General features: G+C 54.2%; 1 protein-coding gene across 1 annotated transcript in view; it reads right to left on the bottom strand.

Moving 5' to 3' along the window:
- MGAT5B (alpha-1,6-mannosylglycoprotein 6-beta-N-acetylglucosaminyltransferase B) overlaps positions 1 to 11,990 on the bottom strand; it is a 64,670-nt gene extending 52,680 nt beyond the window's left edge. Inside the window, exons 1-2 of the mRNA XM_057397071.1 lie at positions 11,881 to 11,990; positions 5,671 to 5,783 (exon numbers count right to left, since the gene is read on the bottom strand). Coding sequence (XP_057253054.1) covers positions 5,671 to 5,783; positions 11,881 to 11,948 — 181 coding nt within the window. The 5' untranslated portion in view covers positions 11,949 to 11,990. The remainder of the gene's footprint in view (positions 1 to 5,670; positions 5,784 to 11,880) is intronic.
- Positions 11,991 to 17,062: the final 5,072 nt, after the last annotated feature.

Here is a 17,062-nt window from a genome sequence, read left to right as displayed (position 1 = left end):
TTCCCTTCTTGCAGCACAACTCCCACCCCTCCACCAACATCACTGCTCTGGGATGAAGCAGAAGCGCAGACACCAAGGGATAAAGCTGCGCCGCATCTCCCTCTCTCCTCTTCTGTGTTCATTGATGGAAGAAATCGCTTTATGCAGGTGAGACTCCAGGAACTGGAGCAAGCAACAGCTGCGGGGAAGGCAGAGCACTCCAGTAGCTGGAACACAGATGGGGTGCTGGGTTTGGGAAAGCAGGGCAGGATTTCTGCCAGAGGGTGTTAAACACCGTTTCCAGTGCATCACGCTTTGCTTGTTGTCTGCTGGACCTCTCCTGAGTCCCAACATAGCAAACCAGAGCTGTTCCAGCTCCCCAGGGGAGCAGCGATGCTCAGCTTCTCCCACAGCCTGCATTCAGGACAAGGTGCCCCAAGGCAGCGAGGGGAGCCACCCCAGCTGGCTTTCTCCATAACCTGTAAAAGTTAGGTTCCTTTCCCTACAAAATGAAAGCGAATGGACAAATCCCAGAGGCTTCTGCAGCAGAAGCTGTTCACTGCCCACCTCCAGACAGATTCCAGGTCAAAGAAGTTAACATTGCCCAGCTGCAGAAAATCCTAGCGGCATAAGACTAGGAAACCTGCCCACAAGCTGTTTAATAACCCATCAGGGTTCACATCCTGCAGTGCTGAGGAGATCAGACCCCAAAACTCCTCTCAGCAACCTAGGACAAGATGAGCAGCCTGGCAGAGGATGTGCTTCATCCCTGCTCTCTTGCATGTCCAGGCTTGTGCTCTGAAATCGGCTCTCCCCCTGTTTCCAAAGCAGTTGAGGAAACACAACGCAGGAGCCTGACTCTGGTCACCAACAGGAAACCAGGTGGAGATGCTGCTGGGAGCTGCTTTTGGGTGGAAAAAGGCAGGTGCTGAGCTCTCAAGCTGAGCAGCAACCCAGGCAGGAAACACTTGAAAACAGGTTGAAAAGGCAGTTATGGGAAGAGTAAACACACAGCTCCAGTGCTCAGCAGGCTACCACTTCCCAAAGGCATTGAGCATCAAGGACCTCAGCGTGAGAGCTGTTGGTGCAGCATAAACAGGCTAAACACTGAGATTATATCTGTATCTGTCTATATAGATATATATTCCCCTTATTTCCTTAATTCCCCTTAACATATTCCCTTAGATATTCCCCTTAAAGGGAGGAAGTTTAGATTGGATATAAGGAGGAAGTTCTTTACTGTGAGGGTGGTGAGGCACTGGAAAGGGCTGCCCAGGGAAGTTGTGAATGCTCCATCCCTGGTGATGTTCAAGGCCAGGTTGGACAGAGCCTTGGGTGCCATGGTTTCGTGTGAGGTGTCCCTGGGCATCACAGGAGGGTTGGAACTGGATGATCTTAAGGTCCTTTCCAACCCAAACTGTTCTATGATTCTATATATCTCTATCTATCTATATATCTATATGAAACACCCAAAGCACTTGTAGCCAAGTACCACCAAGGTCAGCTGAAATGAAATCAGAGCCCTCTTACAAGAATCAGCAAGGGCAAAGCTCAGCTCCAGCCATTTTGGGACATCAGGAATTGTCCTACACATCCCCTGCACCTGCAGCAAATTCCTCCAGCACCTCTTACCCCACCACCCAGGATCAGGAGAAACCAGAGGTCTTCCCATGTTTTAAACTAACTACTGCAGTTTCAGGCCATATTCCAGCCCCATCTAACCATGCTTTAACACTTAATAACCCATTTTCCTCCGCTAATCCCCTGCAGCAGCAAGCCCCACCAGCAGGATGTTCATCACCACCAAAACCAGCCTGGGGCACGGCACTGGGCAGAGGGACCATGGCCAAACCCCTCCCCAGCCATGCTGCAAGCACCACCATTAAAGATTTGGGGGGGATCAGCGCCTGCCCCTGCTTGACTCCAGCAGTGAAACAAAAGTAAAAAATGCTTGGAAAAACCAAAATCCAAGCATTTTAATTTCTAAGGAAGAGGTGAGAAAAGGGCACAGAAAACTCAATCAGAGCCCTTCCGAGCGCGCCTCCCGCATCCGAAGCGTACAGACTTGTCTGCTCCCCTTTATCTGGATCTTTGTTTGCAGAAGAAACTCTCTTGGTGGCCATTTCAAAACAAAGGAACCTTTGTCTGTGTTTACTTGGCAGCAGCGGATTAGGATAAAATAACTTGCATTTCAGAAGGGGTGCTTTAGTTCTTGTTAAGACCTTAAGCTGCTGCTGCATCGAATCACCGAGCACAGAGTCCATCTGAGGAACGATTTCTGGCACACGCCGAGAAAGTTGGCTTTTGGATTGAGCCTCTGAGAAGGGGATTCACATATAAAAGTAAAATTCAGAATGGGATTAACGCCAGGACTCTGACATTACCCACTGCTCCCTTTCAGGCTCCTGCTTTGCATCCATCTTCATTTTGGTTTTGATCGGCTGCTTACACACTTCAGAAGCCAAGTGTGGGGCATTTTCATCAGCTTCCCCTTGGATTGCAATATCCAAGGTTCACTGCTGGGCTGGTCAGGACACGCAGGGAGAAACAGGAACAGCCCTAGCCTAGATGGGACCCTGAACCATGAGCTTCACCACTTGTCCACAAATGGTATTCCTTGGATGTGAATGACTTTTAATCCCTTGGGTGCTGGATTTGAACCCCTGGCTCTTTGCAGCCACCCCAACCCAACCCAAACGCAGACATTTAAGGGCATGGGCAGCTCCACTTGCACAGCATCACTGCTGAGCCAGGCAGGACACATGGGAGCAAGGACTAGAGCAAAGAGCCACAAAAGCCAGGATCACCCCCCCGCAGGAAGGACCACCGGAGCCAGCACTCGCTAGACACAACGTACCCAACTAAATACACCAGCTGCATGGGCAAGGCAGCCTGCACCCAGGGCACACGGGGAGAGCTTGTCATGAGGAATTCATCAGTTAATGAATAATGCTCAAAAGGGGCCATTAAATCAACACCAGATGAGCTCATGTGGAGAGGAGAGCGGCAGCGGGGACCAGGCAGGACCACCAGTGCACTCCAGAGCATTTCACACTGGGAGATGCTCCAGCCCCCAGCACACGGCAGGCCTGAGACCACGCACCCAATAACTCCTCCAAAGCCAACAGCCCCGAACGTGTCCATGTTGGTGTGAGCACTGGCCCAGTTCCCACCATTACCTACATCAAGAGCTGATCAGCCAGGCGAAATTAGCGCTCACCTTCAGACCACACTGCACTTACCAGCAGCAATAACTAGCAGCATTTCTTGGCTTTCCTTGGGATCCATAACACATGTTAATTAAATGCCACTTTGTTATCCACACAGACCTATTAAGACATCACAGCACTAATAAGCAGCACATCCAATTCTGCTCCCATCAACCTGCCCTGGCTTCAATGTGCATCCAGCGCTCCTCCACGTGAGCTCAGCACCACTCCACACGGGGGGGACCTCCAAGTCCCTTCCCCAACCTCCTGCTCCCCACAGAGCAGAGCTGGGGTTAGACCTGCCCACAGCCTCATGTGTTTGTCTCCAAGGATGGAGTTTCTCCACCTTACAGCTTCCCGGAGGCTTTGACTCCCTATTTCCCAGTGGGACCAGTGCTCATTGTCCCTATGTACCAGTATGACAAGGAAGGCTGATCCCCAATAGCCTGAACCTGGTGTTAACAGAGCTAGAAAAAAGCCTCTCAGGTTAATCCTGGGGACAAAGAATACAACCTTCCAGAACAGCATCCCTTCTTCCACAGACAGGAGAGAGGATGCTTCGTGTTTCAAAACTGTGTGCAAGACCATGAATGAACCAAATCTTCCCCAACAAGAATTGCAGCAACAGCCAAATTGGCAGCAATTCATCTGGAAGCACTTCCTTGCTTGGCAAATCCATTCAATAAGGGGGAAAAATGGTTTCACATTGAATTTCTGTGCTTCCCAACAAAGCACAACCCTTAGCAGAGCCAAGGGGGCTGGGAGAGGGCTGAGATCTCAGATGCAAGGTGGTTTTCACACCTCACACCCACTTACACCCCTCGATTTAATCGCCAAAGCAGTAATCATGGGGGACTCAGAGGTGTGAGAGCCTGAAAAGGGAGGTTTCTTTGGATCCAGCTCCAGGACTGTGCCCAGTAAACAAGAGACACGTAAGGATGGGAACCAGTGGAGTAAAATGTGGGTTAAACTGAAGACAAGAATAAGGACGGGAAAAGTTATTCCACTCCAAAGCATCCAGAAAGGGGATAAAGAAGCTGAATAATCATCTTGGTGCCACAACTTTAGAGTCCTCTGGGGTGAGACCAGGGGGCCTGTGCCATCCCTCAGCTCAGGCTGCTTCTCACCCTGAGAAGGAAGAAATCCCTTATAGCCAGGCTTCACTCACCAGCCATGCCAGGAGCTGTGGCTGGCATGGGGACAGGGACATTAACACAGCACCTTGCAGGGCAGGTACCCCGACCATGGTAAAACACCAGTCCTGAGGTCAGCCAGGCAAGCAGCAGTCCCTTGGAGAAGGGGCTTAATGGAGCTGGTGATGGGGACAGTTAGGGGAGCACAGGGGGAGCAAAGCCAGCTGCCGTGTGCTCCATCCATGGGGGAGAAAACAAAGCCAACTGCACATCCATCTCTCTGGAAGTCATAGAATCATAGAATAGTTAGGGTTGGAAAGGACCTTAAGATCATCAAGTTCCAATCTCCCTACCATGGGCAGGGACACCTCACACTAAACCATGGCACCCAAGGCCTCGTCCAACCTGGCCTTGAACACTGCCAGGGATGGAGCATTCACAACTTCCCTGGGCAACCCATTCCAGTGCCTCACCACCCTCACAGGAAAGAATTTCCTCCTTAGACCCAAGCTAAACTTCCCCTGTTTAAGTTTTAACCCATTACCCCTTGTCCTATCACTACAGTGTAAGTCAGTAAAGTCAACTAAGCGGCTTACAAGCACCATTCCACTTCTGGAAGCCAGCACGTTAGTCCTCTTCTTCTGCAGGAAAGCAACTAGCACTTCCAGCATTACAAGGAAATTGCCCCCAAATCCCATTGCAGGTGAGCTGGGGAGCTCAAATCCATCCACACCTTTGGTGTGGAGGAGGAGACCATGCTGTGCTGAGCAAGCTAGAAAGCACACTTGCTAAAAATCAGAGTATTTATCGTCTACATTTTAGTACCTCCATGAAACTACAAATGTTTTTTATTTTCCCATCCCTAAGGGACAATTTCCACTCCCTGCAGACCAAAACTGCCCCAAAACACTGCCCAAAACTGCCCCAAAGCCCTCCAAGCACCCAAGCCGCATCCTCAGCACATCAGCCCTGGTGCAGCCCATGCAACCCCCACCACCTCCAGCTGAAGGTCTAATGTCATCAGCCCCAGTCACTGCTGTGTCCCCATCCCTCTGCTGCAAAGCCAGGGTCAGCATCCACATTCCAACACACGCACATCCCACTGTGAACACCTCTGGATGTGAACACAGCCAGGCTTTAGCCACACGGCTGTGAAGTGCCCGCACCATGGAAAGAAGGACCAACGGCATCCCAAGCTGTCCTGACATCCCTGAAAGGGGTAAGGAGGGAGCCTTAGGAACGGAGGCAACCGAGCACCATCTTCCCTGCATCCCTGGTGCCTGTCGGAGCTGGACCACGCACGTGGGGCACGGAGCATCCTGTGGGGTAGGACGGGCATCTGGGCTCACCTTCGGTCCGGATGGTGAAGGGCGAGTCCCCCAGGCGCTTGGCTGAGAACTGCCCTCCCAGCGACGTCATTAGGAAGCACAGGGTGAAAAATCCAATGCCCAGCACAAATATCCTGTGGGAGGGAAAGCAGAGCTGTAGAGAGGTGTGACAAGGAACTGGTGCTGCCCCATCCTTCACTTCCCTGCGGTAACCCCTCTGCACAGCAGCAGGAGCTGCTGTTTGGGGTGTCTGGAAGAGGCAGCCAGGACAATCCCTGCTTCAATCCCTGTGCCTGAGCCCATCCAGGCTGGGCAAGGAGCATCTCACCCCAACGTGCCCTGCCAGAGCACACCAGTGCCTCGCCCCAATGACAGCCTGACCCACACATGCTTCAGGGAAAGATGCCCCGGGATGCTTCTGCCCAAAGGCCAGCACTGAGCAGGGGGTTTTGCCTGAGAACACCCTCCAAAATCCCTGCAGCCTACTCCTATGGCAGGCCTTGAGAGGGAGCAGAGGGCTTGCACCTTAGCTGGGAAAGCTGAGTCAGACCTCGACATGCCCTTACGATGCTCTATAGACCCAGCCCAATAACACACACCACAGGAACCCCTACAATAAACAATACCCATCTTCCTCCTGGGAAAGTCCAGGGAAAAGAAGACCTTGTACCTTGCCTTCCTCCAAAAGGAGCTAAAAAAGAACCCCAAACTACATTTTTGTTAAGAAGAAAAGTCTTTTGTTCCTGCTGTAACTAGGCCACTGGTACTTGCCATTGTGTGCGGCATCGCCTGCATGGCACACGCAGCCTGTGCACAGCATGATGAGAAGGGACCAGTGCAGTGGCACACACAGTGACCTAGGACCATCCCATCACTGCTTTGCTGGCAGGAAAGTGGTACCCTGGGGACACACCAGCCAGGACGCTGACCTGCACATCATCCCCAGCCGAGCTCACAGTCACCCCCAGCTACAAGAGAGGCAGGAGCTCTCAGCACTGCTCCTGTTCAGGCCAAATTCAGGCTGGTAACTTTATTTGGGGGTGAAAAGGCTGAAGGCAGGAGCTCTGCGCATGAGGAGAGTTATTGTGCACAAAGGAGGGAAGGACACTTGGCCTCTTTCCACCTCTTAGAGATGCTGCTGCTGCTTCTAAGTCTCCACAGAGGTGCAGCATCCTTCAGCAGGCACATGGGCAGTGCTGCTGCCAGGCACCGTGTACAACAGCTCCCAGAGCCACGGCTGTACCAGGAATCTCAGCAGCCAAACCCAAGGAAAGACTCAAGAAGGAGAAAGAGAAGGAGATGAATCTATGTGGGATAAAGGAGCTGAGCAAGCCCTTAGGGCTCCGAGCCAAAGGGAAGCAAGCCACTGAGGACAGGAATCAGTAACGCTCCTTTACAAGCTCACAGCATTATCCACAGGGCTCTGGAGCTGCTCACAGAAACACAGCACAGCCACCCAACACCAAGAGAGGGCTTTTCCAGAGAAAGGAACACCACAACCCTCCATCTAATCATTATTGTGCAGTTAAAAGGCAGAGGATTAGGAGCCAGCCATTAAGTCTGGGCTACAGTGTGCCAGCGTTGCAATTATCTATTGCTGGAAAGGGCTGGCAGACAAAGTAACTTGCTTTAAAGCACTTGTTAGCTACGGGAGATGCTGTACGGGAGAGCAGTACAGCATCAAGCAGCTCAAGGACTGGGCTTCCCTAAGGAGACCTACTGGAGGAGCTCCCAGGGTAGGTCCCTACTGTCTCAGCATGGTATAGAGAGGCTTGCCTGGACATGGAGCCTTCACAAGCTCCCTACCTCCATCCCATCAGCTCCAACACTGCTCTCACACAGCAACACACACCAGACCCAGGGCAGCTTTGCTCCCAGCATCAGGCAGCTCAAGAGCAAAGGGTTTCCCCTGCCTGCTCCCAGGAGGATCATCCCTGCCCGTCACAGACAGACATGGAACCCCCATCCACACCCCAGGGCAGCCCTGCCCCATCCCCAGCTGGATGCCAGCTAATCAGGGTCCCCTGGCTATGGGTGCTGGACCAGCAGCACCCTGCAGCTCCCCACCCCCTTCTCACCTCCCACTTAATCAAGAGGAAAAGCGATACCTTGTGCTCATCAGCATCAACCTGCTCTGCCAGCAGCACCCCCAACACCAGCACAAACCCTTCTGGAGAGCTACAACCAGGGAGAGGGGGTGTTCAAGTGCATCAGTAGAACTGCCCACCATCCCTGCGGAGGTACCTGGGGAGTGAAGCAGCTCAAGTCCCTTTATTTCTGAGCGAGCCTGCCCTGGGAGGTGGAAATCAGCTCTAAAGAGCATCATGCACCCAGCTCATCCAGCCATTCCCTCCCCAAGTACTGATGAGCCCAGAGTGGCAGTGTTTGCACACAGAGATAAGTCCAGACCTCCGCCCCTCTCTCAAAGCAGACCTCAAGAAGGGTTTCCAGAGGGCTGTGGTCCAGCAAAGAGGTGACTGAAGAGGCAGCAAAGCATCCTTGATGCTGCAAAGCAACGTGGTGGCCTATAAATGGCTTGGAGAGGGGATGATCTGGGGACATTAGTCTGTTCCCATTATCACACCCTGTGCTCAGCCACACAGCACAGCGTTGGATCTGGAAGGGACTGTTGGGGATTGCAGCACCCAGCTTGGCCTTGGAGGGCTGAATCTATCCTTTGAGCAGGAGGGGGGGACACTGTCCTTGTTGCACCTCCTCGTCAGAAGAGGACAACTGCACAGTGAAGGGGGCCCAAGCTGGAGAGGAGGTCACAGCCCAGCCATGCCCCACAAGCAAAGGTCCTCCCTAGGAGCACCTCATGGCACAAAACCCACCCAAAGGCGCCTTCCTGCTGCCAGCTGCCCCTTCCCCAAGGGGCACTTTAACAAAGCATCACCTGATGAAATAATCAGATCTGATGATGCTCTTCATTCTTACCCCTCCTATTGACAACATCTTCATCACTGTGCAAGACCTGTCATCTTCATAATTATACCTTGGCAAGGACTGATGGTTAAACAGCAAGGAGAGGGAAAAGGAGGAAGAAAAGGATGAAGGAAAGAAAGAGACACAGAGGTGATCTGTGCTGGAGTGTCTCATTAGTAGACACAATCATTTTCATTTTGACTGGATTACAAAGAGAGCAGGAAAGACACAGGATGCTTTTTCCCTGAAAAAAAATAGAAAAGAGGGATCAGAGCCTAACTGGGATTGATGTGCTTAGGAGAAGAACAGATCCATCCCAGCAGCAGTGCTCCAGGAGCAGGGAGGATGCAGGGATGGGCTCTCAGCATGAGGACCCGATCTCTTCTATTTGGTGCTCATCTTCTCCGGGTGAATAAAAATGCTTGGCCCAGCTTTAGCTGAGCAGAAACTCCTCATGCAGAAAGCAAATAGCACGAAGGAGGTAAAAGACACCAGGCCCCAGATCTTCCAAACCACCCATCAAAAGCACTAGGTCCTCTGCCCCCCAAATCCAGCCCAACCCACTGAAGAGCACGGAGCTCCAATGACCAAGTAGCATCTCCTCTGCTTGCTGGCTCTGCCTGCCATCCCTCATCACGTTCACTTCATCACCCAGACACGGCTCTGGTGCCAAGTCCCTCTCCACATCCTCCCCAAACTGACACGTTCACAGCTCCGGGCCTGGCTTGGTGCTGGAAGAAGGAAGTCAAGTTGTTCAATTTGCTAGTGGAAATGGGAAGCGATGCCCCAGTCACTGCAGATCTGGGCCCATGGAACTGAAGGTGTGATGAGGACAGGAGGGTCTGAGTGATGAAGGGGAGGCAATAGGTGAAGCAGGGCCAGAAGTACCCAGTGGGATGGGGCTGTGACACTGGGGCTGCAGCACCCAGCAGGGACCTACACAAGGGGACTATTACACAGGTGCATGGGGAAACCAAGGGCTACAGAGACACCTAACAGCTTTTATTAGACAAGTTTTCAACACCCAGCTCTCTTTAAGCCCCAAACCTGAGCCGTGGTTTCTCACAGCAGCAGCAGCAGCCAGGCTAATAAAAGATGCTCCCTCTCCCACAAACCTTGTTTTGCTCAGATTCCGACACCACCACAGCACTGCCAAAGTGATGCTCAGCCATAGGAATCATCCTCCACAGAGGGGACCAGGGTGAATTCTCTTACTGGCCACTGTTCTAGACACACAGAAAGCCTGGCTTTGGTTTCCTGCTGCAAACTTGCCTGAACTCCCCATGTTCTGCAAACCCAAGAGCTGGGTCCTTGCCTGAACCCAGCCCTGTCACAACTGAAACCCCCTTTGCTGCGGAGGTGAAGTCAGAGCCATCCTTGGGCATCTCCACAAATGGTTTCTACATTGATTTCTTCTCTCTCCCCTTCAGTTTGCTGCAGGCGCTTTCACAGCTCAGGACTTTGCTCTGCTTTGTAAGCGTGTCTGGAGGACGCTTAATGAAATGTTTTGGTGCAAAGGGTCAGGTTTCCTGATGGCTGTTTGCTGATGGCACCGCTGCCGGGAGCCTCTACCAGGCCGGGGACCACGGCTTCCCTAGGCTTTGCCCAGCCACCAACAAGCAGTGGATTTACAGGACCCATCCTGCTTGCCAGCATCTTCTCGCACTCCTGTAGATCAGCCCTGATTCACATCAGCTGAGAATGTGCCGTGCTGATTTCAGAGGAGCAGCACTGATTTGCACCAGGTTACAACTGGGCAGTGCCTATGGGCTGGGAACAAGGTGACACAGGACTGTGATGTGGAGGGGTCACGCTCAGCATCACACCAGCATGGAGGAGGTGTAGGGCTGGACACTGCGGGACAGCTAGGAAAGAGCCTTGGGAATTTCTGTTCTCACACATGGGAAGCCTGACTTGTTAACAGCAGGGTAACCCCACTGGTTCCACTGGCACCCATGCGGGTCTGCAATGGTTTGGGAGCAAAAGCCACCTTGGGGCATGCAGATAGGATGATGTAGGTGCTTCGCTACGACACCAGGGACCCTCCAGCCTGGTGCCCTCCTGCTATCACAAACCCTTCATCCGCACACATCCTCATCCCCAACGAGACTTTGAGATCACCGTGCAACTCACTGCCGGTGCTCCCCCATCCCAATGCCAGGTCACTGCTCAAGAGGGGCTTCCCTTGCCCCAGGGGTGATGCGCAGGGCAGGGGGAAGAGGGATGCTCCAGCCAGTCACTTCCTCACCAGACCTTAAATCCACTCAAGAAAGCAAACAGCCAAGCACAGAGCGTACCCCTGGGGTGCACGAGTCCTTCCCACCTCTCTCACAGTCATTCCCCACGCTCGGAGCAAGCCCGAGCTGTGGAGACCCTCATGCTCCTGCTCCACCACCGCTTTCTGACACCCCCTTGGCCAAGTTCCCCCGCCCCAGGGCACCGCTTCGGGGTCCAGCAGCAGGAACCCCTCCAGGCAAGCAGTGCAGAGCCAGGCAGCTCCCAGGGAGAGGGAGACGTCTCCAAGTGTGAGCACGAGCAAACAGCACAACCACAGCCCCAGTGCTGTGCCCAGCTCCGGCCAGGAATGGGCTAAGCGAAAAGGCACCAGGCAGATCCCTCCGGTGATCCCATTTGATCCCCAGCCTCCCAGCACAGCGGGAAGTGCTGGCAACCACTGGCCTGGGCTCACCCTGTGCTTTGCCCCCCCCCCCCCCCCCCCCCCCCAGCACTATCCTCTTCTGTGGGATTTTGGTCCCTCTTCCTATAGAAAATCCAAGCCATCACGAGCATCCCCCGTGTGTTTCAAGCTTGGCAGCAATCAAAGCGAGTCCCCGGTGCGATGAGGAAGCTGGAGAGAAAGGGCTGGAGAGAGGAAGCAAATGCATGGAGGCAAAAAAGGGGGGAAAGGCAATAGGTGGGCACGGGCGTGCTGGAGCCGGAGGGTCTCACGCTTGGACAGCAACCCCAGCTCGGGGTGGGTTTCAAAGCCCCCGTCAGCACTAGCAGATTTAAACCAGAGGAACCGATTCCCCCCTTCCCTAAGTACCAACGGCTCTCAGAAAGGCACACAAACAGCAGTGCCAAACAGCCCTGTAATTAACCCCCCCCCCCCAATATACCGTGCGAGGAGCGAACCGGGGCCGCCAGGCAGCGAGTGCTGCAGGACCTGGAGGCAAACTTACCTGGACCCTGACATCCTCCTGTGGACTCAACCCCACCGCCCCAAGATAAACGTGCTCCGACGACCGCATCCCAGCCCGCGGCGGCAGGGCGGGGTGGGGGGGGAAGGCAAGAAAACAACTTTACCTGAAGGGTCTCAAGGTGACGAGGCATCTCCTGACCATTATCTTCCCATCCGCGTTGACTGTGATCATCCTTCCAAGTTGAGGGAGGAGGGGGCGAACACCCGCACCCCCCCCCCCCCCTCAGGTACCCCCCAAGCGGGGCTCAGCGGGCGGGGCGCGGAGCAACTCCCCGCCCGCCCTACCGCTACCCGCAGCCGGCCGAGCCCATCGCCGCTCCGTGCGGGCACCGCGCCCTGCCCCGCATCGCTCCGCGGAGCCAGCTCCGCCCCGCACCGCCCCGCGGAGGCTGCGCCGGGCGCGCTGTGCCATCTAGCGGCCCCTGGTACCGCGGGGCTCCCCCCCCCCCCGATCTGGGGGGCGGGTGACACCCCTGGAGTGGTGGCTTCGTTGGGAAAAGGTGTTGTGGGGACGGGGGGGGGGGGTGCTGTTTGCTCTGGGGGGGGGCTACAAGGAGCAGGGCAAGGGGCAAAGGGGGCCTGGAGTCTGGCTCTGACAGCAGCCGCCTGCGGCTTCGCTTCCCCATCGCCCTGTGTTGTGGTCAGGGGTGTCACAGTCACAGCCCGTGTGGTTTCTCAGGGTCCCCAGGCACCCCTGGGTGCTGTGGGAAGGGCCAGGGAGGTGTCCTTGGGAAGACAAAAGGGCCATAAGAGCTGAGGCAGGGGAAGCTGAGCTCAGCAGAGGTGTTCCTGGCTCAGGAACGGTGACAGGCACAAAAACCCTCCAAAAGCTTGGGACTTAAAGGAGCCGAATGTGTACAGAGCCCAGAGGCCACCTGATTCGAGCCCTTGACCCAAGGGCATCCATCAGCACGGGCACACCCCCCCGGTGGTGAGGGAGGGGGCACATCCCCCCCTGGGGTGAGCACATCACAGAGAGCTGGCACCATAAAGCATGGGGTGACAATGGGGCAAAGCTGCTCCTTTGCCACTCTTCTCCATGGTCTTTCATTGAATCCCAGTCCCATTTGGGTTGGAAGGGACCTTAAAGCTCCTCCAGTCCCAACCCCTGCCACGGGCACGGACACCTTCCACTAGAGCAGCTTGCTCCAAGCCCCTGTGTCCAACCTGGCCTTGAACACTGCCAGGGATGGGGCAGCCACAGCTTCTCTGGGCACCCTGTGCCAGCGCCTCAGCACCCTCCCAGGGAAGAGCTTCTGCCTAAGAGCTCATCTCCATCTCCCCTCTGGCAGGTTAAAACCTCCCTATCACCAAGGAGCCAACCACCCCTTTTACAGACTAATGGGCTCCTTCGCTCATGCAGAATCCTGGTGTTTTCCCATGAGGCTGATGAAGAGGAAATGCTGTGTTATGACTGCTGTGATACTGTAACTCCAATTCCCACAGGGATCCCATTCTGCTTCCTTCTCCCTGCTGTAGACCAGGGGTGGCTTCAGGCAGCGGAGCTCCAGGTAGCAGATGCTGCAACAGCATCAGCCACAGGCAAGCGCAAAGACAAAAGACAGCTGGAAATTTCCCACAAAACAGCATTTTCTCTCCATGAAGCAGCACTTTCTGCCAAGGAGAAATGAGGAGAAAAACCCAAATCCTTTAGGGTTTCATAAATACCAAAGGATTTTTGTGTTCATCCACACTTATCATGGGCAAGGACAGGGAAGGAGTCGTTGCCACACTGATGCTGAGCAGGATAATACAAGGCTGAAGCAGATGGACACCCAGACAGAGGGTTTGCAGAAAGCATGGCTCAGAAGCAGCAGCCAGCACCACCAACCCTGAGGTCAGCTCTCCCTGATCTTCAACACCAACATCTTGGCAAGGACACCGCTCCCTGAGCTCATCCCATGGGTACCACATGGACATGGCTGCGCAGACCCTCGGGGCTGGACAGACACCAAACCCCAGCTGGGGTGCCTCGGCCTTTGCTGTTTTGGGGGCAATTGGGAGCTTTCTGGTGCATCTCTGACCCTCTCTGAAAAACCCACCTGGTTTTCCTAACCTGGCCTTTGGGCCAGGAGGGAAGCAGCAGACTAATAATGAAGGTGCTGTGGGGATCCTGCCACCCCTGATCTTGTTCCTGCCTGCTCCCTTCGAGACCCTGAGTCCTCTGAGCTCTAAAACCACCTTAAAGCCTGGTGTTTCCCCACTTGCTGCTCTCGAGAGCACCACTGCAGCCAGAGCCTTTCGCTCTGAGACCAGCTCAGCACAAGGGGCTGGAAACCTTCCTAATGCACATAAACACACAACATGAAGCAGTCAACGGGAGCAGCCAGGTCATTGCCTCCTGTGTGCAAGGAGCCAGCCTGGGAGGACAACAGAGAATCCCATCACGGGAGTGCAGAGCGGGGGGCTATGGAGTTCCAGTGTGGGGTGAGTTTGGCTGTTGGACAGGAGCCCCAGTTCTCATCTCCATGAGGATGGTGACAAGGTCCTCCTGCGCATCCCACGGGCTCTCGGTCGTGCCAAGGGACAGCTCTTCCCTGAGGCAGCAGCATCCCAGCAGGAAGAGGCTGGGGTATGGCGAGACCCAACACATCAGTTTTGTAAGACTCAGGGGTGAGGGTATCAGGGAAGAAGGTGTTTTTTTCCCCCCAGCTCCCTCCAGTGCTGACCCTGGGCTGAAAACAGAACCCCAAAGGCAGAAGCAGCTCAGCCTTGGCCTCCTGCAGGCGCCTGCTGCAGCTCCAGCCAGGAAAACAACATAAAATTGAATCAAATAAAAGGCAGAAATCTGCTTTTGGCAACTCCCATTCAACAAGCTCATATTTTGGCTCCAGCCTCCACATTAGACAGCAGCTTTCTATTCCCCTGCATGGCAGCACATGGGCATTAGTGATGCTGTAAGAGCCCCATTAGCCATGTGTAAACCCCCGTAAACCTGGTGATTAGTGGGGAACCCCAGTGTGCAGGGACACCGCCATGGCCAGGTAAGGAAAGGAGGCCACCAGAGCCCCCTGCTCCCCTTGCTGCAGGACATTCAGCCTCATCCTGAGTCCCCAAGGCCACTTGGGAGAGGGGTGTTTGGAGCTGGTGAAAGGTTTGTCCCATAGACACGTCCTGGCAGGGGGCTGGGGTCAGCAGGGAGCAGTACCCAGTGCCTCGGCAGCTCTCAGCTCTGTCCAGACAGGATCCATCACCCTTCAGGCAGGAATGTGGCATTCATTGCCCCCAGCCAAGGTCCTCATCCCTGAGGAAAAGCACTGCAGCAGACAGTCCCTTCCCTGTGCTGCTGCTTGAAACAGAAGCTTAATTAACTACCAGTTCAGTGCCTGTTTAGAGGGATAAATCTAAAATCCAAGGATGGTAATAAAACAGTGAATTATCTTCTTCGGCAGCCGAGGAGCAATGGCCCCAAAAATCAATGTGCTGAAGTTATACGTACACACAACGCCCGTGTGTGCTGTTGTTACAAATCAGGCAGCAGCAGGGAATGGAAGGAACCAACTCAAGAGCTGGTTGGTATGACACAAACCAGTTTGCCACCAGTTAAACCCTTGCCTGGCAAAGGTAGACATGGAGCATCTTCAGGATGGGATCCATACAGCCACCTCCATGGTACCGCCCATAAGCCGGGGCAGAGCCATGGTGCCAGCTCCAACACCAGAGCATCCTCTGCCATCGCTGGGCAGAACATGATGGGTCAGAGCACCACAACGGGAGCAAAGGGGTTATAATTGAAAAGTGGGCTGTAAACCACCATAGGTAAAGCTTAAAATGTCATGCCAGTCAGCACTGCTCAGCTGCAGGCAGCACAGCCATAGGCATCTCCAGACACATCCCAGTGACAGCATTCGTGTCGGCTTTTGGTGAGCGATGCCCAAGTGCTGCCGAGGCTCCAAAGCTACCCCAGGGCCCTCCAGAGACCCCTTCCTCAATGCTTTCCAAAGCCTTGGGCTTGAACTCTTCTGGTTTCTGCTTGAAGCCTCCTCTCGAGCCTCAGGATACTGGGTCTTCATGGAAAAATAATGATCACAGAGGAGGATGACAGCAAACAAAGCACACACGACACGAGCTGCAATGTGCTAAGACAAGCTACTTCCTCAGCTTCTCCCCACACACAGTTTTGCCCTTGAGATAAGAAATACGATTTGATTGCAGGAGCTGCAATGCCCAAATGCTTTGGGCATCAGATCACTTAGTCACAGTAACTTCTCCATCCCCCTCAAGCGACATTGCCGGGTACAAGGCACTCTTTATTGATGTAAAACAACTTAGCTCCATCACTGGCTCAGCCTCAATTACTGCATTCACGCCTCTGTCCATCTCTGAGCAGCAAGGCAGAAAGGATTTGAGCCTGGTACCAGTTTCCCATGCCAGCAAGCATCACGGGGGTTGGAACTGGGTGATCTTGAAGATCCCTTCCCACCCAAACCAGTCTGTGATTCTATGATCATGGGTGCAGAGCTGCCTGCCAGTGCCACAACGTGCTCTCACTGTACCACCCCCCCAAGGCTTTCTGCCTATTCCCAGGGGCAGCAAAACCAGCCTTAAATTTGCTCATACGTTGGTGTCTGGGGAGGGCAGCAGGCAAAAAGCAGAGAGGGGATGGCAGCATCCTAAAGCCACCTTTGAATCTCTATGCACAGGGTGCTCAGGAGCTACATTAGGGTTATACACATAAGGCTGCTGAAAGTGACCAAGCAACACTGGGATGGACCGTGGCTGGTGGGACATCTCCAGCAGCAAGCAGTGAGGATGGCTTTGCTGCTGCCACAGCACTGATGCTGTGGATGTTGAGGACTCATCCACTGCGGCCTCCAAAAGATGCAACATTCCCCTTCAAAGCTTGAAGTGCTGCTCAGCTAAAGGCAGTGAGAGGGCACCTGATGCTACCCAATGGGTGTTTTACCCATTAGGAGAGTCCTGGGGCTGTTCTCTGGGCCTTAGGGCTGTTCTGGGGGCCCTGGGGCTCTCTGCATGGCCGGTAGCACAGCACAGGTCATGCAGCTCTGGCACTCGGGTACCTGCTGGAGGTGCACAGCCAGGTCAGGTGTAGAACACAGGGCTCCACAGCTCCCATCAGCACAGGGCAGTGTCAGCACAGCCTTGCATGGGGAACTGGAGAAGCTCCTGCCCTTCCAAGCTTGTCAGCACCGTGAATCCTTCACTTCCATTAGATGCTAAGTCACTTGCAGCGAAGGAAAAAGAAAGGGAGGTAAGGATCGCTCCTCAGCTCCCGGTAGGATTAAGTGTTTTGTGAGCAGAGGGGAAGCTGAATTCCCCTTTCTC

This window comes from Pezoporus wallicus, unplaced genomic scaffold, assembly GCF_028554395.1.
Source record: "Pezoporus wallicus isolate ANWC-B61680 ecotype Strahan unplaced genomic scaffold, APGP_CSIRO_Pwel_v1 contig_12281, whole genome shotgun sequence".
In the NCBI taxonomy this organism is placed as follows: Eukaryota; Metazoa; Chordata; class Aves; order Psittaciformes; family Psittacidae; genus Pezoporus; species Pezoporus wallicus.
The sequence above is the reverse complement of the archived record's forward strand: the minus strand, read 5'-3'. Positions and strand labels throughout refer to the sequence as shown.